Raw genomic sequence first — 21,160 nt, 5'->3', positions numbered from 1 at the left:
GACAAACATGAAGGTACAATGACACATTACTACCTATCAACTAACTAATCATACACTGAACAAAAGCTATTCAAAAGTCTCCAGACGCCACGGCTAAGTATTCAAAAACCGGCGAAATTTTGCGCGTACACATCCTCCCCATTGGATCGGTCCAAGTGACCAAGACCCTCGAGACAGAAACCTTCCAGCCCCCCGACCGTCCAGCTCGTTTCAAAGAGTCTCAGACACCCAGACCGTGGTATCATATCACATTATGCAACAGTCTTAGCCAAAAAGAAACATCGTCATCATCCGCTCACGCATCCTCAAGAGGAGGCGTTTACTTCTTGCCGAGCAGACCGCCGACAAGCGGGATGTTGCTCGCACCTCCACCCTTCTTCTCGCCCTTCTTCTTGCCTCCACCGAGCATGTCGGAGATGGAGCCCAGACCAAGGCCGCCGAGCAGCTTGTTGATACCAAGACCACCCAGCAGACCGTTGACAAGGCCACCGAGACCAAGGCCGTTCAGCAGCTTGCCAACCAAGTTGAGTACACCTGTGAGTAGCAGACCAACAGCGGCGATGATCTGGAACAGGGGCTCGGTGAGCAGGGACCAGAGCGGGTTGAGCTTCTTCTTGGCGTGGGGCATGTCGGAGATCTTCTTCTTCGCGTTGTCGATGGTGGTGACAACAGATGTTGTGAGCTCCTTGAGGAGATCGGCGAGCTTGTACTCCTCGGGTGAGGCTTCGCCGGTCTGCTGGCGGCCCTTGGCCTGTGCGGCGATGCGGCCATCGGGATCGAGACCACGGAGCGAGCCGTTGCACTCGTTCAGGATACGACCACCCTCTTCGATGAGGGGCTTGACGTTGTTGACAAGTTCCTCTTCGTCGAGCTCGTCGCGGGGCGTGCGGTCAGCTTGCTCAATGTACTGTGTAGATGTTAGAAAATGATATCGATGAGAAGTGAAGAAGAAAACATACCTCAGTGATCTGCTTCATGACAGGCTGGACACGCTCAAGTGTCTGCTGGCAGATACCGGCCATCTTCTCGGCAAGCTTAGCGTCCTCACGCCTCTGCTTCTCCTCCTCGGTCTCATCCTCAGGAATCTCCTCTTCCTCTTCTTGGATGTTCTCGAGGAGAGTGACCTCGCCGACCTTGTTGCCGTCGTTGTCAATAACGTAGCCATTGTCGTCGATCTCAAGGCCAGAGCAGTGACCGAGGTCACCAGCAGTGAGACGACCAAGAACGTCACCGTTCTCGTCTCGCACCTCACCCTCCTTGTTGACACGCATGCCAGACATGGGGTTGACACGGCGCTCCTTCTCCTCGGGCTCCCAGCGTTCGGCCTTACCGATCACGTTGCCGTTCTTGTCGTTAATGTCGCCTTCCTCATCGACCTTGTGGCCGGTGAGTTTCCTGACGTCACCTTCGATGACACGACCAATGATGGAACCATCGGCAGTCTGAACGGTACCGTCTTTGACAACGGTGTTGTTATCAAATCCAGCGAAGGGACCCTCGGGTCCGGAGGGAGCGCCGTGGACCAACTCAGCACGTCCGATGACATTGCCTTCGTTGTCCCAGATCTGGCCCTTACCGTCAACTTTCTTGCCAATCATGGTGGATGGGTCACCTTCAGCGACACGACCAAGAACTGTTCCGGCGGAGTCAACGACGTTGCCGGCCTTGTTAACAGTGCAGCCAGCAAGAGCGCTGACGTCGGCCTCCACAGGTGCCTCTGGCTCCTCCTCGGTGTAGGGCTCGGCGTGACCCTTCACGTTACCGTACTTGTCGATAATATCACCGTCTTCGTCAACCTGGTGGCCGACAAGCTTCTTCTCGTCACCTTCGGTGATTTGACCAACGCGGTTGCCTTGGGCATCATCAACGAAACCGTCCTTGACGACGCGCAGACCTTCGTAGCCTGCAAACGGTCCTTCCTTGCGGTTGACACGCTCGTTGTCGGGGATAAGCTCGCAGCGACCAACGACCTTGCCGGTATCACCATGGATGAGACCCTCGCCGTCAGACTTACGACCAGCCAGCTCCTTGAGGTTGCCCTCAACAAGCTTGCCGACAGGGATGCCCTCATTATTGACAAGGTAACCCTGCTTGTTCAGAGTAAGACCATCGAGGCTGGACAGATCCAAAGGCTCCTCTACGACCTCCTCCTCGTCCTCGAGCGGCTCAGCATGGCCCTTAACGTTGCCGTACTTGTCGAGGATGTCACCATCCTCATCGACAGCCATACCGACGAGACGCTTAGGGTTACCTTCAACGATATGGCCAACAACATTGCCATCTTCGTCAGCAACCTGACCATCAGCGATCACACGGAGATCCTCAAGACCGGCGAAAGGTCCTTCGGGCTTGGCCTCGCGCTGCTCGGCGGGAATGAGCTCGCAACGACCGATAACCTTACCGGAGTCGTTCCAGATCTGGCCGTTCTCGTCAATCTTCCTTCCAGCGACCTCCTTGGGGTTGCCCTCGACGAGACGGCCGATAGGAACGCCCTCATCTCCGATGACGTTACCGGCCTTGTTGACCTTCTTGCCAGTAAGAATCGAGAGATCCTCAGGCTCCTCGGGCTCGGCCTCTGGCTCAGCCTCCTCCTCAGGCTCTTCGTAGCGCTCGGCGTGGCCAACAACTGAGCCTTTCTTGTCAAGGATGTCACCGTCCTCATCAACGGCACGTCCAACGAGCTTCTTCGCATCGCCTTCGACAACTTGGCCAACACGGTTGCCGTTCTGGTCCTCGACGAAGCCGTCCTTAACAACGATGAGACCTTCCAGACCAGCGAAAGGAGATTCCTCCTCTCCTTCCTCAGGAGCGATGGTCTCGGCGCGGCCGATGACCTTACCCTTGTTGTCCCAGAATTGACCTTCGGCGTCGCTGGTGGTGCCGGCCTTGGAGAGCTTCTTGGCGTCACCCTCTACGAGCTCACCAACAATGTTGCCATTGGCGTCGATAAGCTTGCCGGACTTGTTGACCTTGAGGCCTTCGAGGATTGAGAGAGGCGGGCGGCCATCTTCGGCTGCTTCCTCGGCGTCTGCCTCTGCGTCTTCGGCGCCCTCCTGAGCATCCTCAGCTGCTGCCTCGGCATCTTCAGCGTCCTCGGCCTTGTCAGCCGCCTCTGCCTTTTCGCCTTCGGCATCTTCAGCCAAGTCAGCTGCTTCAGCCTTCTCGCCTTCAGCACCTTCGACAGCATCCTGGGCGTCTTCAGCGGCGTCTTGAGCATCGTCGGCGGCATCGCCAGCATCGCTGGCGGCATCCTCAGCCTCCTCAACCTTCTGCTCGACGATCTGGGGGAGAGCCTTGACCTTTCCAAGGACGTTTCCATCCTTGTCAACGACTTCACCCTTCTCGTTGATCTTCTTACCGGCGCACTCAGAGGCTTCGCCTTCAGTAAGTTCAGCAATGGGCTCACCGTCCTCGTTCAGGACTTGTCCCTTCTTGTTGACCTTCAAGCCTTCAAGAGTGTTGAGTTCAGGGGTGATCTCAACCTCCCTGACTTCAGGCTCCTTCTCCTCCTCATCCTCGACTGGCTGTTCAACCATCTGGGGCAGGGTCTTGACCTTTCCGAGAACGTTTCCGTCCTTGTCGACAACCTCTCCCTTCTCGTTGATCTTTTTGCCGGCGCACTCGGATGCCTCGCCCTCGGTGAGTTCTCCGATAGGCTCGCCATCCTCGTTCAGGACTTGACCCTTCTTGTTGACCTTCAGGCCATCAAGAGTATGGATTTCGGGGATGACCTCGACCTCCTTGACTTCGGGTTCCTTGTCTTCCTCGTCTTCGGCATCCTCGGGCTTGTCTTCCTCAGTCTCCTCGGGCTCTTCGGTCTCGCCAAGGCGCTCCTTGAGTTCCTTGATGGCGTCGAAGGCAGCCTCGCCAGCAACAACGTCAACCTTGCCGATGACGTTGCCATCCTTGTCGAGGACTTCGCCCTTCTCGTTGACGGTCTTGCCGGCGCAGTCTGCGACCTCGCCATCCTTGAGCTCGCCAATCTCCTCGCCTTCCGCATCGAGAACCTTGCCCTTCTTGTTGACTTTCAGGCCGTCCAGGATGCGGGTGTCAAGAGCGCCGGACGCAGCCTCCTTGAGCTTGTCGGCAGCGCCCTCAGCAAGTTCAACCTTGCCAAGCACATTGCCCTCGGAGTCAACAACTTCGCCCTGGTCGTTGACAGTAAGACCCTTGAGGTCTTTCATGTCGCCTTCAGCGTCTGCGACATGGCCAACGACATCACCGTCATCGTTGAGGATGTCGCCTTCAGAGTTGATTTCCATGCCTTGTAGGGCCTCGACGCCGGGAAGTTCGTCCTCGACGTCAGCGGCAGCATCCTCAACATCATCCTTTGCGTCTTCGGCCGTGTCCTTGACATCGTCCTTGGCGTCTTCAGCGTTCTCCTCAACGTCCTTCTTAGCCTCCTCGGCCTTGTCAGCGACGCCATCGACGGCTTCGTCTGCCTTGTCGTCCTGGTCCTCGTCGTCCTGGTCGACCAACTCGGCAGCGTCGGGGTGGATCTCGGCGCGAGCGATGACATTGCCGTCCTTGTCGAGGATCTCGCCCTTCTCGTTGAATTCCATACCCTCAATCTCGGATGGATCACCCTCGACGAGGTGGCCAATAAAGTCACCATCCTCGTTCAGGATCTGGCCAGACTTGTCGGCAGTGAGACCCTTGAGAACGCTGATATCGGGCAGCTTGGGACCATCAGCGGCGTCTTCGGTCTTCTTCTTTTGCTCCTCTACAGCGTCGGGGAGAAGCTCGCAACGACCGACAAGATCGCCATCGTCGTCGAGAATCTCACCGTTGTCGCCAATGGGGTATCCAGCAAGATCTTCAGCATCGCCTTCGACGAGACGGCCAATCGGTTTGCCGTCTTTGTCGTTAACGAGTCCCTCCTCGTTGACCTCGAGGTCCTTCAAAACGCTGAGATCGGGGCCGTCTGGGATATCTTGGCCAGTAGCGTCTTCAGCAGAGTCTTTAGCGTCGTCGGCTGAATCCTTTGCGTCACCAGCCTTGCCTTTGGCGCTTTCGACAGCATCTTCAGTGGTGTCCTCAGCGTCTTCTGTTGCATCGTCTGTCGCATCATCTGCAACGTCCTCGACATCATCCGCTGCATCGTCGGCGGTGTCCTTGGTGGATGTCGCTGCGTCGTCGGTGGTGTCTTTTGCGGTTTCCGCCTTGTCGTCTGCTGTGTCCTTCACGTCCTCAGCAGCATCCTCAGCGGTGTCCTTTGCGTCTTCACCAGCGTCCTCGACAGTGTCTTTTGCGTCTTCGCCAGCATCTTCGACAGTGTCTTTGGCGCTTTCGGCGGTATCCTGAGCGGTGTCTTTAGTGCTCTCAGCAGCATCCTCGACGTCGTCGCCGGCTTCCTTGGCAGCACCCTGTGGGTCCTTGGACGCCTTACCAGCGAGGTTTGACGCTCGGCCAGCAAGTCCGCGAGCACCACTCAGGGCACCCTCGGTCTTTTGCTGACTCTCGTCGGTTGCCTTACTAGCAGTGTCTGTGGCGTCATCCTCGGTGTTGTCGTTTGTCTCATCTTCATCCTGGTCTTCGTCACCAGCCTTCTGAGTGGCGTCATCGTCGTCGTCAGCCTCATCCTCAGCACCAGTCTCCTCGTCGTCGTCGAGTGGCTTTGGCTCAGCCTGCTCGAGCTCATCGCCCGCTTGTGAGACCTTGCCTGTTGTGTCTTCGGCGGCATCTTCTGCCTGCTCCTTTGTGTCTTCGGCAGTGTCTTTTGCCTGGCTCTTGGTGTCCTCGGCCTTCTCCTTTGTGTCTTCTGCCGTATCCTCACCGGCCTTCTTGGTCTCGTCTACCTTCTCAGACACATCGGGGGCGGGGGACTCCTCCGGCTTTGCCTGGGGCTTGTTGAGCTTAGGGGCGGGTGGTTGTGGCTTTCGTCCGAGCTTAGTGGGAGTGCGGGGGACTTCACTCTTTCCTGCAGCTGGGGAAGGCATGTTGGGTGGTTGTTGTCGTATTTCGTAAGGAGATGTGATTGTTCGTTGACTCGTACCAGACACGTTACTTGAAATAGATTGTGAACGTCTAGAACGGGGAGAGTTTCTATTAGGTGTAGGGGGGAAGGAGTAATAGGTGTAGGAGTTGGAGGAGTTTTCTGTCATGTATGGATAGACGATCGGCTCGTCTTTGTAGCTGGAGGAAAGCTGCCAGGGGGCCAAGGCAGGCAAGCATTTATGAGATCAGAATGGACACGATGGATTGATTTCGCATAATGACGTAGAATTCTAGAGTTCAATGAGGCAAATAGCAGGGGAAGCTTGCGCCGCAATGCTGCTCATTGGGTAGCAGAAACTTGTTTTGGGGGCTCGATGGTGTAGTGTGTACGACGAAAGGCGACGAACCAGAGGAGCATTGCGTCACTTGCTTGGGATTCGAGCGGGGCGAGGGCTCCATACCTTGACGAGCTCCACCCGTGAGGTGAGACAAGGGCGGGTAACAGCTGTTACAGGGGTGGAGGAACTGTGCCTAGAACTGGGATAGAAGCATCGTCGATGACAGCGGGGGGGTCGGCTTCCCACTTTGGTTCAGTAATACGCGTCTGGAGTTGCCCTGCCACAGAAAGTGGAGCTCATATGCTTGGTTCACATGTCTGAGTTTGTCAGTTCGAAGGATATCTCAGCAGTTGCGAAAGAAACACATTTGATCTGACAATACATACACGAGCATTGAACTCATCTCATGTCAGACGACATCCCAAAGACGCGTGAGCACGAGGGGGAGCTACTCGCTAAGGCATACTGCGAGCAGGAAGATGCATCCAGACTCGATCAACGCCACAGTTCTCGCAAAGTCCACCCGAGGCGCCCATCGCAGCGGTTATCCCTGACAGTACGCAAGCCAGTGTCGTATCGTCGCCCTATCAAAACTATCGGAGACCCTAGAAAAGAGCAATTGTTGCCGTGTCGCGTTCCAAACAGGTTGGCGCACCTTGCAGTGAGAACGACCTAAATGACGTAGTGCGCTGGGGAGTACCCATGTTCAGGATTCTGAAACCTGGCATCTAGACAACCCTTCTAGGAAGTAAGACGATCGCCGCATGCCGCAAGTGGGAACGTTTATCGTGAAATTAATGGAGTCCTTATCAACCATGGAACACACATGTCGGCGAGCGGAGCCCCTGCATTGCCGTCGTGGTGATCAGGAACAGTGAGAATACTGGAGAGTGGTGACTTGAGAGAACAGACGTTGTTCCCGCTTTCGCCTGCGAGATCCGCTAGCTGGACCACTGGCAGAATCGTGCCGCTACCGCCCGTTACACGATGCACTAAAGGAAATCGCCAACGTCGCCTGAACCTTATGTCACTGACCTGTCACTTTTGTCGCCTCATGAGACATTGCCATCTCGCTTGCGGAGATTTCGGTGCGAGACGCACAGTAAGTGCCTCAGGGCATCCCGCCTCACGGGACACCAATCCTGTTCCTGAAGCCAATAGCGGCGCACGATACAGGACTTTGGAAAGCTAAAGGCTCATCTTTCCGTCATGCTAATTCACCAATGCCCATTTTCCGTCATACCACAATTTCAAGCTGACTCGACGAGAAGACACATATACCTTGGTCGAAAAAGGGAGAACTCGAATACTGGGTCATGACGTCGAACCATCTCCGTCTGCGGGAAGACGCATGGACTTCGGATGTACGTTCCTACTTTCAGGTACCTGGAAGGTCATCATGACTCAAGCATCACGATCGAGCGGGATGCTTAGCCGAGCACTCTTTCGGTTATTGTACGCCAAGAACTGGCTAGAGCTTCTCGCCTATGTTTTGTGTCTGGTCGCTATTCATGAAAAATTGAATGTATAACGGCTATTCTGACAAGTTCTTGAACAAGGAGTCGATAAGCACAAAACATTACTTTGTATATTAGTTTCCAAGACGAACGCATTACTGGTTGCATTTGCAATGCAGACTTGCAAGAGGATATCACACTAAGCAACGCACAGCACTACAATACCCAATCCGCAACTATGCATGTGTATATGCAGGAACACTCAGATGTGCTCATAGCGCAGGGCCCACCACATCTCGCGTCCCTCCAGGCGGTATTCCGCTCTCCACGTCTTCCCCCGGCCTGCTCAGCCACTTCTTCCTCTTCTGCTCCTTAGCTTCTTTGCGTTCCTCATGCGTCAACCCGTCCTTCTCACCGCTGCCAACACTAAGTCTCTTCCAGATCCTACGTTTCCAGCTCTTGTCTTTCTTCTCTGCTTCCTCTTTCTCTGCTTTCTGAGCAAGCAGCTGCCTCTCTTTCTCCGCGCTCTCACTTTTGTCTTTCTGCTGCTCTTTCTTCTGCTCATATACTTCAGGATGCACAACTTTCGTCTCGGCGTCTTTGACGTGTCCGACGCCGTGTTTGAACTTCCTACGAGTCTTGACGTATGCTTCGAGCCCGACGAGAACGGCGTAAGAGCGCGAAATGGAGACGCGCGACATGTCAACGCCGTTTTCTTTCATGGAATGGACGAAAGCGCGGAAGTTCTTAGTTGGAGGACGATAGTGGCCAGATAGAGGGGAAAGGCGGCGAAGCTGGCCGTCCTTGATCCTAATAAGTCCGGCGGAAGAAATGCGTGCGCCATGGAGAAAGGAGCTGTGTTGAAAGGCGCCTGATTGCTTGATGCCAATGTAGAGTCGAAACGATGTGTCCGCAACCTGTCTCTGGATGAGTGACACTCTTTGAGTATCCAAAAACGAATGGACTTACGAAGATCCAGGAGTTTGGTTTTACTGAACTCCGCAACAGATGGTTCAAAACGGTAGCTGCGGACACGTGCTTGAGTTTCGAAATGCCCTTCGCTTGGTCCAAATCGTCATTAACATAGTGCTCCCCTTCAACGTCGCTGTGTTCCACGGAAGAGTCGGAACTTGATATGGATGATGATCTCGTGAGGACCTTACTCTGTCCGTCGTGAAGGAGTGAGCCATTAGGACCGTAGGCTGGTGTATCATCGTCCACTGGAACCACGCCGTTCACACTGTCCTTGTAATCTGGCGTCGTGCTGATTCGTTGTCCGTTCTTTGCCCAACAGAGTCGCCCATCACTGTCTATCGTGACCAGGTAGCTCAAACGCTCCTCTCGTGACAGATATCGCACTTGTTCCTTGTCTAGTCTCTCTCTCGAGACAGTAGGGTGTTCGAAGCGCCTGCCTTCCCCCTTATCGAGCCAATAGAAGAAATTCTCATTTGTGTCGGCCTTCTTCCACTGCTCATGGTATGCACGGAGGTTGCTACCGTACCGGTGCTTCTGATCCACCATCTCGAGGAAGTACTGCAAATCCATCATCTTGGCTGTCTTCTCGCGCTCAGACTTCGCATGGCCAGTCTTCTTCCGCTGTTCTGTCCGCTCCTCTGATGTAAGCTCGCCATCGGAATGTGAGCCGTCTACGGGGTCGTCTGCGCCTGCGCGTCTCGCGATCTCCCCTACACGTTTCCAGTTCTGTCGTGCCGCTTGCGAATTCGCTCGGGCGTGTTGTTCGGGTGTGGTAAGAGACTCCCGTCTCTGGGCCTGTAGGGCTCGGGACTCTGGTTTGGTTGTACTGCGCCATTTCGCTTGTACGTTTAGCATAGGCGTACTTGTAGACTTGTCACGGGTGGAAGCTAACCATCTCGCACAACCTATATCATATTAGTATGCTGTTAGAGGCTTGGAACTGGCAGCGCAGGGCGTCAGACCTCTGCCCAGCGTGCGTTAGCATCCAGCCCTATGCCTTGGAGCTGCCGCCGTTCCCTATACCCGCGATAGTTACGCTGTATCATCTGTGCGGCGTCCTCTTGCTGCTTGTCTTGGATTGGCCCCGCATTGCCCGCCGTGTGAACAGGCGCAACATCCTGGGCTTCCATATCGATAATCGCGACCGGTGTGGGTAGTAATAACTTCGAACCCTCACGACTTACGATACGCCAGTAGAGTTGGCCTCGATGATGACAAGCAGCGGAACGTTGCGCGAAGTGGTTAGCGGACTACTGATCCCTGGACAAGTTCACTCGAGTCAAAGGTGAGTTTGCCAGTTGCCGGAGAATCGTACGATTGGCTCGGCTTCCGGCCAATATTGACGTCATTTTGCAGTACAACACCAACGAACATCACCGACCTCAGACATCGACGCGTGTACATGCATTATTTGGCATAGGTGTAGACTTGTAGCACTCATAACCTTCCACAGAAATCACAAGTATGAACGTTAATATGATATTGCTAAATTGGCTGCTCGGATTGAAACACGATATAGATTTAACACGGTATCACTATCGCAATGTAACGTAAAGACAGCTTTGTTGCATAATATCGCCCGACTCTTAGCTGACTGCCTGCAGAATCAGCCCGTCCTCCATTGATTGATCGTATCGCGGAGATAAGCGAGAGTAACGAACATCACCTTCTGCACAGAAGCCAACTCTTGGAAGTCTATGAGTCTTAGTCGAACATGTTCATCGGGATCACTTGAAACAACTGGCGCTCGTACTTAGTATACCGTTGACTCAACAAAGACAGAAGTAAAGAGGCCATTCCGAACAACACAAATACACTGGCGCTTCACACACAAACCACAGTTCTGCAACTACTTCACGAATAATACTACGGCATTTTGACGAAGCACGTCGCAACTCCCAACGACGCATTTACTTTCCTTTTTCAGCAACGCGTCTCACTTCTCGAAAACGTGAACCCTTAATCCATAGCAAAGAACGATGTTACTTCATCAGCGCGACGATATTCCTTGCCTACGCCCAAAACTCGAAATACAAATACCATTAGGGGATTTTCAATTATTACACTGTTTTTCGAAGAATGTGTCCCATCCTTCACTTGCAGATAGTCAATGTTGATTCAACACTCGCTCGATTGGATGGGTTTCAAATGATCGTGCTTCCTTTAGGTTTGCTTCTCCTAAAAAAAGAAGTGTGCCCAAAAAGCGAGCAGGTTCGCCTGAATCAACAAGGATAGGAACCAGCCCATCGAAAAAGGCAGCCTAGGAATTGAAGTCAAGACAGAACGCTCTAATACCCAGGATCCACATGAGACAACAATCTTCACGGTTCCTAGAGGGAGTTCAAGCCAAGTTGGGGCGTTGGGGGTGGTGTAGGTGTTATGAGAACTATGTAGCCCAAAATAGTTGAGGTAAGGCTAGAACACTAACGCATTCTGCAGAGTGTTTCAGATTGGACAGGTCTTTGAAGCCAGCGAATGACAAGTACCCACTCTAGGTCGCTCGTTCCGTATCAGGAAATGGCTACCTCATCTCGACCGACAATGGGAGCTGTCTTTGAGTCCTCAACCGAGTAGTATATCGTGTACGCTGGTCCATCAGATTTGGTCTCGTATATTCCACATTCTCGAACTCGACATGTGGATTATGTTACGCTTTCTTCGTTGTTTATTTGCGCACGCACGATCCTTAGCGTCACGACAACTCATCCGTCGGCCTAGGGATGATTACCCTCAGCGCAACTCAACCCCAAACCTCGACCGCCCGCCACAATCACGCCCGACCATGGTTCCGCTGTCAATTTTTGCGCCCTTACAGCAGCTGGGGTCTGCCTACGAAACTTCGATGGTCACGCCTCCACCTAAAATCATAAACGAGACGCCCAAGGATACCACCACCGACGCCTTTCACGCTACACGCTTAAAGATGTGAGTTTGTCTGATGAAACTACGCACCAAAGTGTACTAATCGTCACATTAGCGCGCAACGAAACCAACATGATTCTCCACTCCTTGGTCTCCCTGCCGAGCTCAGGAACAAGATATACGGATATGTCCTATGTGGAAAAACCATCGCATTCGAACTCTTCCGAACAGTGCCAGGATTTGACGAAAACAACTTCAATCTCCTTCGGACCTGTCGCCAGATACATGCTGAAGCCCAGCTTCTCCCATACGCCAAGAACACATTCTTGATCGGCGACAGATCTCAGTTCAAACAATGGCTTCAACAGCGTACTGCCCTTCAGATTGATGCCATCTCTACAATCCACCTTCGTTTCACGCTTGGAATCAACAATTCGTCGGCCGACTATCGGTGGCGACTCAACCGCACACACATATTCACGAAAACCGATAAGCTCGAAATGGCTTTCCTCGAGATCCCTAACCTGAGGAAGATAATGATTGTTGCAAGGATGATGGTTGACCCTGATTGGAAGAGAATGAACCCCATCACATCCAGGCCAGACGCCGAAGATGTACTTAGGTGCATAGAGGTCCAAAGCAAGCCTGTGGAAGCGGCTAACCCTGGAGTTCGCATTGTTGTGGAGTACGAGTTTCTTTATCACGCTTGCTCTATATTGTTCTGATATATGGCGCACAGAAAGACGGAGCATCGCGAAGAAGTTGAGTTTGGATCGAGCTACGAGAATGTCAGGGATAGGTGGGCCTATACCAAGGCAAATTGACACGTTAATACCCTCGAAGGGTAGAGTTAGATATACATGTCGTGCTCTCCCGATATTACTTTACAGGCTTCACCATCGGCATTATCGATCATGAGCTCCTAATCCTAATTCTATTACCTTCTTTTTCAAACGCCAATATCATCTTCTAAAACTGCACTACCCACTCAAACATGGAGTAGCTGAATAAATTCATTAAGTCTATATAACTTTGGCTGAGAGATGATTGTGATATAATAGTCGCATGTGGTTGAAGCGTCTAATTTAAACTTACATCTTCCGAGAGTTATTTAAACACTCGTAGCCCTGGAAAATGAGATGTATATATTTATCTATGTTTTGACTGTAAGGTTGTTCAGTCGGCTACTCGTGCGTCATCCTTTTGCGTTTGTTCACATTCTCCAACCTCCTTCCCAGCCTCCTCTTTTAGCAAATATTCTTTCTGAGTTACGCCACCCGATTTAGAATCCATGGTCACTTCAACCACATCATCAGACTTTTCCGCCGTATTTACGAATCATCAACAACACTATTCATCCGTGTGTCGACGAGCACACGACCTCACAACTATCAACCCACCCATAGTGTCCATAAACCTACCACCGAAACCATGGCAACAAGCCTCCACTACGTGCTGGCTACTGTGGGCCTCGTCCTACTCCTCCTTAGCGTAACGGCAATAATGTTCTGGCTCCTGGGCATCGACCAAGTAATCAAAGATTTGATGCGAAACAAGAAGCGCCGCACACGATCAACGCGTGCAGAAGAGATCGAGCTCGAACAATACACGGATGTACAGAAGCGAGCGAAGGAACGGAGGAGGAAAGAAGCAGCGAAGAGGTGGGAGGAAAGCAGGGCTAGGAGAGAAGGTGGGTACTTTGCTGGTATGGGGAAGGCATATCATGAATCGTAAGCTGAGGCGGGAGTGTATGAGGAAGAGTACGAGGTTCTTAGTGTTATCTGTCGTGTAGGTTGAGGGTTGAACGTAATTGTTACCGCTTGACGAGTTTGTTTTGAGTCGTATGTACTGCAAAGTCGATATGCAGCATAGTCTTGACCGAAGTTGATGATGAATCGGTGTCGACACATTCCCAGATTCGATGGAGGTTGAACGAGATGATGAGAGTGAAGATGCTGTACTCCATACCCCTCTTCACTTTCACTCCAGCAATCCATTCACTTATGACGCGGTGTTTGCATCTTCCTCTCTCACGCGTATGCCCTATTCCACCACCCCCACAACCTCACACTTTCTTCTTGCTTCAACTACAAGTCCACTAACATGCCTGTTCTGAATCCGTCCACACAAAACACGAAAGACTTCCCTCTCGACTTCGAACTCATATGGGTTCTCACTGCAGTCGCCGGTATCCTCGTCCTCGAAGCGTTCGCTACAATCGCGTATCTCCGATGGCACGATCGGTCGAGTAAGGCTAAATGGAAGCGTTTGCGAGAGCGAGGCGTTGTCGTCGTCGACGGACCGGTCCTGATGTGGACTGATAACTTGCCGCCTCGCCCAACAAACTCGACTTTCAATCTGCATCAGACTTTGCAAACGCCCGCGCACTCGAGGCACGACTTGCGCCTGGCTACATCGGTTCCACCTAATATTTGGATAGTATAGGGAGATGGACGTATGCCTGTGTTACTTTTAGGAGCGGCTTGATTGGCATATTGATCTGGCTTACTTCTTTCCATTGCAGGAGTGAAGGAAAGGTCTAGAGGAAGTCGTACCACGTGTACAACTCGAAAGAACCACAATTTGTGTCTACTGCGATCACGAAACCGACCGGCGCTTGCCAGTTTGACTTCAGTCAAGCACTCATTGTTCACATGAGTTGTAGCAAGCCTCTCCTCAGTATTTCAACGACTGAGAAGATTTCCTTCCAGTCCTTCTTCACCCCACCTCACTCTGTTCTTCCAAATCAACATCCCACATTCCAACATGTCAAGCAACAACGCGTCCAACCCTTCCGGCTCCGACTCTTCCTCTGGCGGTAAGGGTAGCTACGAAGTCACGAGCTCTGGCACCAACGATCAGGGCAATCACTACTGTCATCGCAATCATGGCTCCGATGCTTCAAACCAGAACTCATACCACTACTCCAATACGTGAGTCTCCATGATCCCAGGGATTGTTTGTGCTGATTGTGACTAGCGACGGTTCATACTACTACTCGAATGCCGATGGATCGACGTACCATAATGATGGGAAGGGTGATGCCACCTACACGCCGTCCGATGGGAAGAAGTAGTATCTGGGCTGCTGGAAGAAGATGGGATTTCACTGCAGTATGTTTAGGGAAGGAGGACTTGTCGTCTGTTTGATAGCTCTTGAATACCAAGCATGTCTTGAGACTCATATCTTCCTACGGCTTTTAGGAAATGATCGATGAACTCAAAAGCTGGCGTGTGATTATCGCAGACTACGCCGTGGCCATGTTTTGGTCCTTGCACGCCACGTCATCCGGATCCTTTTCCGTCTGTCTCTTTTGGAGGGTTCTCGATACTGCAAATGATTAATATGAGGAAGTCGAACAAGAAGGCGGCCTGCCTGCTCTTCAGAATTGATAGAAGAAACGCAAGAAAGCTGGTCGTTTCTTCCGTGAGCCGTGAGGACACTTGTGTCTAGCATCAGGATGCTCCATCGCGAAACCTCGTGATATCGCGACAAGTGCCATCCCTGCTTATCGCATGCATAACAACACGCCTAGGAACTAAAGAGGGGAAAGTGCAGCCTCGGGACCGAAGTCTGGAGAGGGGTCTAAGAAGGGCCGTTCCTCTCCTCCCATTCTCATTCTCCTCTTGTCCATCCGAAGTGCCTCAAGCCATTCAAAACGTCAAAGAGTAAAACACCACAATGAACCAGGGATCCTCCAACTCCAACTCCAACCCCAGTTCGGGCTCCGGTAACGCGGGATCCGGCAACTCTGGCAGCGGAGGCTACACGACTACTAGTTCTGGCACGAACAGCCAGGTAATACTCTCCGAGGACCATTCTCATCACTTACTAACACGGTTGCAAAAGGGCAACCACTACTGCAGCCGTGACTACGGTTCAAGCGCCGAGAATCAGAACTCGTACCACTACTCCAACAATGATGGCTCGTATTACTACAGCAATCCTAACGTGCGTACCACTCTATGTTTATACGTGGAGGAGTTAAACTGAGTATCTCTATAGGGCTCGACATACTACAACGATGGCAACGGAAACGCCAGCTACAATTCTGGCAAATAAGCCGTTGATATGACCTGGAGGAGGACTGTTAACGGAGGGCTACTAGGGAATGGATACAAGGAAGGATACATTGATACAATAAATGGGTTTCATCCATAAGCCCGAATACAGGTTTCTCCGAATGTTTGTAAAAATTGATGATGCCACTTAACAAACGCAGATTAATTCACATGTGCTCCCTGCGAAGGGCGCTCTCAGCCTCGTCGTTTAGTGTGGTACTTCCGGAGCTTGGAGCTACCTTTGGTACACGCCGCTTTACGCGACAATGTCCGGCCCCGCAAGGCTGAATCGACATGTATGCGCGCAACTCCTGATTTGTCCATCGCCGTGTTTACGAGGCTATCGGGTGTCAGCGAGAGAAGCATGCAGAGCGAGAGCGAATGAGTCTTCCCGTGAGCTAGGTTGCTCCGTAATCCCCAGACCATTGCATGTTGGTGTTGTTGAAACGCCTGTACCTTTTGGCAGTGACAGCTTGTATCTCGCGTAAATTCTACGTTAGTTACACATTAGGCTTCTACATCTGGGGCTAATCTAGCAGGGTAGTCATCTTCTTGGCTGGTGGAGAATGCAGAAAAAGCATCGGAAATAGCAAATGCACAATTCTACAATGTCATTATGACAGGAACGTCTGATTGGCGGATAAGGCATCCTACAACATGCAAGGCGTAGAATCAGCAGGTCACATGCAAAAAGACTAGCGTGCGGATGACAGGATGCAAGAATCCGCGAGGCCCAACTGTGGCTTGAAGCTAAAAGTAAGTTCAAGGCAGCCAGGCGGCCTGAACCCTGTAAACATATTGACACCGTCCGCGGCGCAATCGTCTGGTGGCGTCGTCTAAACATAGTGACGATGAGTTACAGGCTTCGCAACATGCATTTCTCCCATTTAACGACGGAAAGATGAAGCTCTGTGAATACTGTGTTGAACACGTTCTGGAGAAGAACGATTGCTGGGACTACCATCACGCGTCTTATGCTTCGCTCGAAGCTTCGTCTGGGGACGGGTTGGAACATGGCAAGGATATCTCAAGGCTCCCCGTGCAGCAGAAACAGCATTGCTTGTTTTGCTGGACGCTGCACAATGATATCAAGAATATCGCACCAGGGCTGAAAAAGCTGGAACGGGCTGGCGCTTGGCCTGTCTATCGCTGGAACATCAGGAGTTTGGCGAGGATACGGGAGAGCTTCGAGACTGTTGTTGTGACATTTCGATATGTGCCCCCGGCTGATGAGGCGAAGGAGGACGACGTGGAGGAGGTCGAACTGCCTACTAGGACGTTTTTCTTGTTTCCTGAAGATGGTAAGGATCAATCCCGTAATTCGTACCATGCACTACATTATACTACTGGTTCAAGTGTATATATAATCTTGAACAAAGCTAATACATGTACAGATCTCAGTCCGCTGCTATCTCCACATCAACTTGGGATTTCAACCGACCCAAAGATCAACGGCGGATATCAAATACGTTCTTGGGTTGAGACTTGCGATACAACGCATATAGACTGTATGAAGCGAAGAAAGTCTACACCTAAGGCACACCGTTTTGTTCCAACCCGTCTCCTCGACATCAGCGGCCTACCAGATACCCCAATCCGTTTGATCGAGACCGCGACAACTTCCGTACATGGCCCGTACTGCTCGCTCTCGCATTGCTGGGGCCTCATCAAGTTCGTCGAGCTGCGTGATGAGAATAGGACGAAGTTTATGCAGGAAGGTATACCGTGGTATCGGTTCACTAAGAACTTCCAAGATGCTATTGAGGTTGCGAGGTTCCTGGAGGTTGGATATATTTGGATTGACAGCCTATGTGAGCCGGCCTCTAAATATCAAGATTCGTGTAACATGTGAGCTGACATCGTATCTTCATCGTAGGTATCATCCAGCGTAGCGAAGAAGATTGGAAACATGAGGCGAGTCGGATGCATCTTGTCTATCGAAATAGCTATTGCAACATAGCCATTGCAGATTCGGCGGACAGCACGGGAGGTGCGTTTCGTGTACGCAACCCCGACGCCGTTATGCCAGCGAGATACCAGCCTAGAGAGAACTCTCCTTTATTCGGTAAGAAAGCTTGGAGGGTCGTACCAGAGAACCTATGGGACAGTGGACTGCTTCAGACCTTCCTTTATGCTCGTGGATGGGTGTTTCAAGGTAATTTGCTTCGAGTTCGAGAGTAGGCGTTTGCTAAAAGCGAAATAGAACGTATGCTGTCGCCGCGTATCTTGCACTTCGCTAACAATCAGGTGTTCTGGGATTGTCCTTCGCTGAGCGCATGCGAAACGCTCCCTGCGGGGTTGCCACAACCAACTGATAATGCTGCGGGACCTGACAGGCACTGGCGAGGACGCCTGCAAGAGCCAGAAGGGAGGCATGAGCCGCTGGCTGGTGCGAACGATCAGTCATTGGCGTCCTTTTGGAAGGTGGCCGTTCTAAAGTATACCAGTTGCAATCTAACGATGGGCAAAGACAAGCTCATCGCCATGTGGGGTATCGCCAAGTTGATACGGGATGAACTAGGAGTTGAGTACGGCGAAGGGTTGTGGGAGGAGAACCTCGAAGATCAGTTAGCCTGGCGTGTCGAGGAGTGCAAGCTTACAGTACGACCAAGCGAATCGACCGAGTGGAATCTAGAGCGCAAAATCCCCTCGTGGAGTTGGGCCTCTATGGACGGTGTCATCCTCACACCTGACAGGTTGACCGATCAGAAGCATTTTACAGTCAAGGATCACTACGGTCAGCGTTTGACTTTCGATCTAGTTGGAGTGAAACGATCTTTTCGACCAGGAGTCAGGCCCATCGAAGCACCGCCGCCGTTACAAAGCCGTGGGATGAGTGATAGTGGCGCAGAACTCCAACGGCGAAACAAAGAGTTACGTAGAGACCCAATTGATACCCACGACAACAGAGTGGACATACGGATTCATAGCCCAGAGAAGGTTGATCGAGATGCGGAGCCTAGGTTTCACAGCAAATCTATTCGGATACAAGGTCATGTAGGCCGCGGACGGCTTGAGTGGGAGGAGCTGAAAAAAGGATGGGTTGTCCAGCTCGATGATGAAACGGTCAATGTAGGACTCGAAGCATTCCCGGATACAATTCCCGATCTTGACAATCCAACCGACCATTTTCCTTACTTCGTCGTGTTGGCGGCAAAGCAAGTTATTGGCGCGCAACATGCCGACTTTACTTTCAAGCCAACGACACACAAGCACCCCCAGATCAGCGATGACGCTAGTACTGCAGAAAACGATCACGCTGGCGAATACTTCGAAGTCTCGGGGCATGGGATAATGTTGAAAGACGTGGGGAACCATCATTTTCACAGAACTGGGGCGTTTCGTTTTGAGAACGTGAGTAACGAAACTTTTGTGAACTTGCAGAGGACGCACGATTGGGAACTTTTCTCATCTGATATATATCACTCAAAGCGAGGTCGGAAAATCTGGCTAGACTGAACGATAATCATTGTTCCTGATTAGAACACTGAAGATAGCAAACGCGCTGTGTAAACAATTCGTCGAAATCGAATTATGATCATTTGTTCACTCACTCTTGCTGACATATCATCATTGCCATGCCTGGGTGCCTTTACGGAATATAATGGCCCGAGCTGGGGTCTCGTCAATCGTCTGCATGATGGTCGTTGTTCTGGAGAGTTTGTAAGGCGTGACCTTGGTTGGTTGTTCGGATACAGTCTGAGGCTCGAACCGAACCTTGTTCGCAGCGTCGGAAATCTCTGGAGCAGGCGAGGTTGGCGATGAGAAAACACTGGCATCGACCTGCATCGATGCACGGTGTATCGCGCGATGATATCTCTGTTCGACATAATAGAGGAAGCTCTGATGGAAGACGGTAAGCCTCTGTGGATCATCCCGTGTTGTGGCAAGAAGAAAGCCACGCGCTGCTTCCACGATTTCCTCACCGCTGCGAGTTCTTTCTGTACCTAACATGTGAAGCAGCTCACGTAGTTCGGGTATGGATATCCCGTCGTCGGAACGTGCTGCAGCAGCCAATGCTTTCACGGCAACATCCCGTTGGGTAGCAGTTTGAGCTTCAATCCGCTTGAGGCCCAGATCGAACAAGGTGACGATGTTTGCCGGCAGCTGGTCTCTTCTCATCTCTAGACCATCAAGTGACCCTGCTTCGTGTATGAGGTCGAGTCTGGCTTTGGCCAAGCCAATGTGTCCGTATGAGTAATCTAGAACGTTATCAACGTGCTTCTGAATTGAGTTGGATGTCGTTGAACGTATAGATTTCCCGAACGTGGATAGAGGAGGCTTGTGAGCGGAGCTTCCAAGTCCAAGATCACCATGCTCACGCTCCAAGTTCCACGCGATGTATTCCTTCATGCTTGGGTCTGGGACTGACACTCTGATATTGACATGATCGTAAGGTTCGTAGAGCTGCGAGTTGTCATCACTGCGCCAAGGATGAGTATGGAGTTCTAACACGAGCACCAGAACATATACTCACCAGTCTTCACAGAGTCTATCGACAGCCTCGCATCCGAAACAAAGAACTGAGTCACAGGCGCGGCAGACTAAAAACACGTCCAAGATCTCTCTATCAGCTTGAGAAAGAACGTCGGCGTCTGGTGCCTGCCCATGGTCTCGATGATCGCAACGAGCTTCTCGTTGCTCAAAAACAGCCAGACGTGAAGTGGAGAAGACGTGTACTCCTAGACCCCGGATATTAGATAGTTCTGTTCCCAACATATAGCGCAGAGTTGGACCACAACGATCGATGCCATCTATCAACAAGAAGGTTCGGCAACTCTGGAGAGAGACGAGGCGGGAGTGAAGCGCAGTTCGGATGAGTTTAAGTCGATCTCGAATACGGCTACCTTCAGCATTCGAATACCGTTCTTGCGCATATTCCTCATAGAGGTCTTCTGAGTCATCATCCTGAGGTAGGGTTGAGTTTTCCAGGTTACGATATAGTGCTACTAAAATATCTTCGATAAGTTCGATCTCGTGATCCGGTACATCATAGTCAACAAAGATCGTTGTGATTGAGTGGTCATTGTTGGGGAAGTGAGTTTCCAGTTGTTGAGCTACCAAGGCTGTCAATGTCGTCTGTTGTTCATGGTTAACCCAGTCTGTTGATCAAGATACACTGACCTACCTTGCCTACACCGGGACCACCGATGCAGTGTAACTGCCAGGCACCGTCCCCTTCACACCATCTTTTGAATACGTCGTGACTGAACAACCAATTATAGACACTAGGCAAGATATCGGACGAGATGCCATGCGAGAGCTGCAACGCTGGATGCATCGTTGCTTGGTTGAAACCGACGGTATTGAAAACGCCTCTCAATCATCCGCAATTTAGAATCTTGTACTCAAAATATCGTAACCGGTGAGTGTCGATCGGTGTGGCTCAGAGTGACCATTGTCCCAAGGCAGCTATACCTAGACCGAATGGCTGCGCGCTTTATGCAGGTTCAATTCCTAGCTTTGGGGCGGAAATGTCCACACGGAACTCATATGCAGCCAAAACAGCCCCATCTGAATTAGGCGTCCA

General features: G+C 51.7%; 8 protein-coding genes across 8 annotated transcripts; 6 read left to right on the top strand and 2 right to left on the bottom strand.

Moving 5' to 3' along the window:
* Positions 1–81: 81 nt before the first annotated feature.
* On the bottom strand, positions 82–6,311 carry P153DRAFT_393528 (uncharacterized protein). The gene is made up of 2 exons (XM_033671244.1): positions 960–6,311; positions 82–907 (listed from the first exon to the last, which is right to left on the bottom strand). Exons 1-2 carry the CDS (start codon positions 6,102–6,104, stop codon positions 320–322), a joined length of 5,733 nt encoding a protein of 1,910 aa, XP_033526937.1. The 5' UTR covers positions 6,105–6,311; the 3' UTR covers positions 82–319.
* A 5,178-nt stretch (positions 6,312–11,489) lies between these two features.
* On the top strand, positions 11,490–12,393 carry P153DRAFT_382174 (uncharacterized protein; the record flags this gene model as incomplete). The annotated part of the gene is made up of 3 exons (XM_033670113.1): positions 11,490–11,632; positions 11,685–12,254; positions 12,309–12,393. The coding sequence occupies 3 exons, from the start codon at positions 11,490–11,492 to the stop codon at positions 12,391–12,393; spliced, it is 798 nt and encodes a 265-aa protein (XP_033526936.1).
* A 443-nt stretch (positions 12,394–12,836) lies between these two features.
* P153DRAFT_363858 (uncharacterized protein) lies at positions 12,837–13,476 on the top strand. Its single transcript, XM_033667463.1, has one exon. It carries the CDS (start codon positions 13,001–13,003, stop codon positions 13,301–13,303), a length of 303 nt encoding a protein of 100 aa, XP_033526935.1. The 5' UTR covers positions 12,837–13,000; the 3' UTR covers positions 13,304–13,476.
* A 262-nt stretch (positions 13,477–13,738) lies between these two features.
* Positions 13,739–13,945, top strand: P153DRAFT_262898 (uncharacterized protein; the record flags this gene model as incomplete). The annotated part of the gene is made up of 1 exon (XM_033662843.1): positions 13,739–13,945. A coding segment is annotated over one exon (207 nt), but the record flags the coding sequence as incomplete, so codon positions are not given.
* A 390-nt stretch (positions 13,946–14,335) lies between these two features.
* P153DRAFT_284245 (uncharacterized protein) lies at positions 14,336–14,645 on the top strand (the record flags this gene model as incomplete). Its single annotated transcript, XM_033663314.1, has 2 exons — positions 14,336–14,502; positions 14,549–14,645. 2 exons carry the CDS (start codon positions 14,336–14,338, stop codon positions 14,643–14,645), a joined length of 264 nt encoding a protein of 87 aa, XP_033526933.1.
* A 277-nt stretch (positions 14,646–14,922) lies between these two features.
* On the top strand, positions 14,923–15,674 carry P153DRAFT_363855 (uncharacterized protein). Its single transcript, XM_033667462.1, has 3 exons — positions 14,923–15,367; positions 15,419–15,520; positions 15,575–15,674. Exons 1-3 carry the CDS (start codon positions 15,251–15,253, stop codon positions 15,629–15,631), a joined length of 276 nt encoding a protein of 91 aa, XP_033526932.1. The 5' UTR covers positions 14,923–15,250; the 3' UTR covers positions 15,632–15,674.
* Positions 15,675–16,442: 768 nt separating this feature from the next.
* P153DRAFT_308926 (HET-domain-containing protein) lies at positions 16,443–19,138 on the top strand. Its single transcript, XM_033664726.1, has 4 exons — positions 16,443–16,931; positions 17,025–17,441; positions 17,507–17,785; positions 17,834–19,138. Exons 1-4 carry the CDS (start codon positions 16,532–16,534, stop codon positions 19,087–19,089), a joined length of 2,352 nt encoding a protein of 783 aa, XP_033526931.1. The 5' UTR covers positions 16,443–16,531; the 3' UTR covers positions 19,090–19,138.
* On the bottom strand, positions 19,099–21,036 carry P153DRAFT_308924 (uncharacterized protein). Its single transcript, XM_033664725.1, has 3 exons — positions 20,759–21,036; positions 20,108–20,709; positions 19,099–20,053 (listed from the first exon to the last, which is right to left on the bottom strand). Exons 1-3 carry the CDS (start codon positions 20,909–20,911, stop codon positions 19,201–19,203), a joined length of 1,608 nt encoding a protein of 535 aa, XP_033526930.1. The 5' UTR covers positions 20,912–21,036; the 3' UTR covers positions 19,099–19,200.
* Between the last annotated feature and the right edge of the window lie 124 nt (positions 21,037–21,160).

This window comes from Dothidotthia symphoricarpi (genome assembly GCF_010015815.1).
Source record: "Dothidotthia symphoricarpi CBS 119687 unplaced genomic scaffold P153scaffold_4, whole genome shotgun sequence".
In the NCBI taxonomy this organism is placed as follows: Eukaryota; Fungi; Ascomycota; class Dothideomycetes; order Pleosporales; family Dothidotthiaceae; genus Dothidotthia; species Dothidotthia symphoricarpi.
This window is presented reverse-complemented; position numbering and strand designations above follow the sequence as displayed.

Bases quoted from the DNA above. Each gene is read 5' to 3' on its own strand.
- P153DRAFT_393528 (XM_033671244.1), bottom strand. From the start codon at position 6,104: ATGACAGAAAACTCCTCCAACTCCTACACCTATTACTCCTTCCCCCCT. The intron at 908-959 runs GTATGTTTTCTT...ACATCTACACAG, and splicing joins TCATGAAGCAGATCACTGAG to TACATTGAGCAAGCTGACCG.
- P153DRAFT_363858 (XM_033667463.1), top strand. From the start codon at position 13,001: ATGGCAACAAGCCTCCACTACGTGCTGGCTACTGTGGGCCTCGTCCTA.
- P153DRAFT_363855 (XM_033667462.1), top strand. From the start codon at position 15,251: ATGAACCAGGGATCCTCCAACTCCAACTCCAACCCCAGTTCGGGCTCC. The intron at 15,368-15,418 runs GTAATACTCTCC...CGGTTGCAAAAG, and splicing joins GTTCTGGCACGAACAGCCAG to GGCAACCACTACTGCAGCCG. The intron at 15,521-15,574 runs GTGCGTACCACT...GTATCTCTATAG, and splicing joins ATTACTACAGCAATCCTAAC to GGCTCGACATACTACAACGA.
- P153DRAFT_308926 (XM_033664726.1), top strand. From the start codon at position 16,532: ATGAAGCTCTGTGAATACTGTGTTGAACACGTTCTGGAGAAGAACGAT. The intron at 16,932-17,024 runs GTAAGGATCAAT...ATACATGTACAG, and splicing joins TTTCTTGTTTCCTGAAGATG to ATCTCAGTCCGCTGCTATCT. The intron at 17,442-17,506 runs GTGAGCCGGCCT...TCTTCATCGTAG, and splicing joins TATTTGGATTGACAGCCTAT to GTATCATCCAGCGTAGCGAA.
- P153DRAFT_308924 (XM_033664725.1), bottom strand. From the start codon at position 20,911: ATGCATCCAGCGTTGCAGCTCTCGCATGGCATCTCGTCCGATATCTTG. The intron at 20,710-20,758 runs GTAGGTCAGTGT...CATGAACAACAG, and splicing joins GTGGTCCCGGTGTAGGCAAG to ACGACATTGACAGCCTTGGT. The intron at 20,054-20,107 runs GTGAGTATATGT...TCCTTGGCGCAG, and splicing joins GATAGACTCTGTGAAGACTG to TGATGACAACTCGCAGCTCT.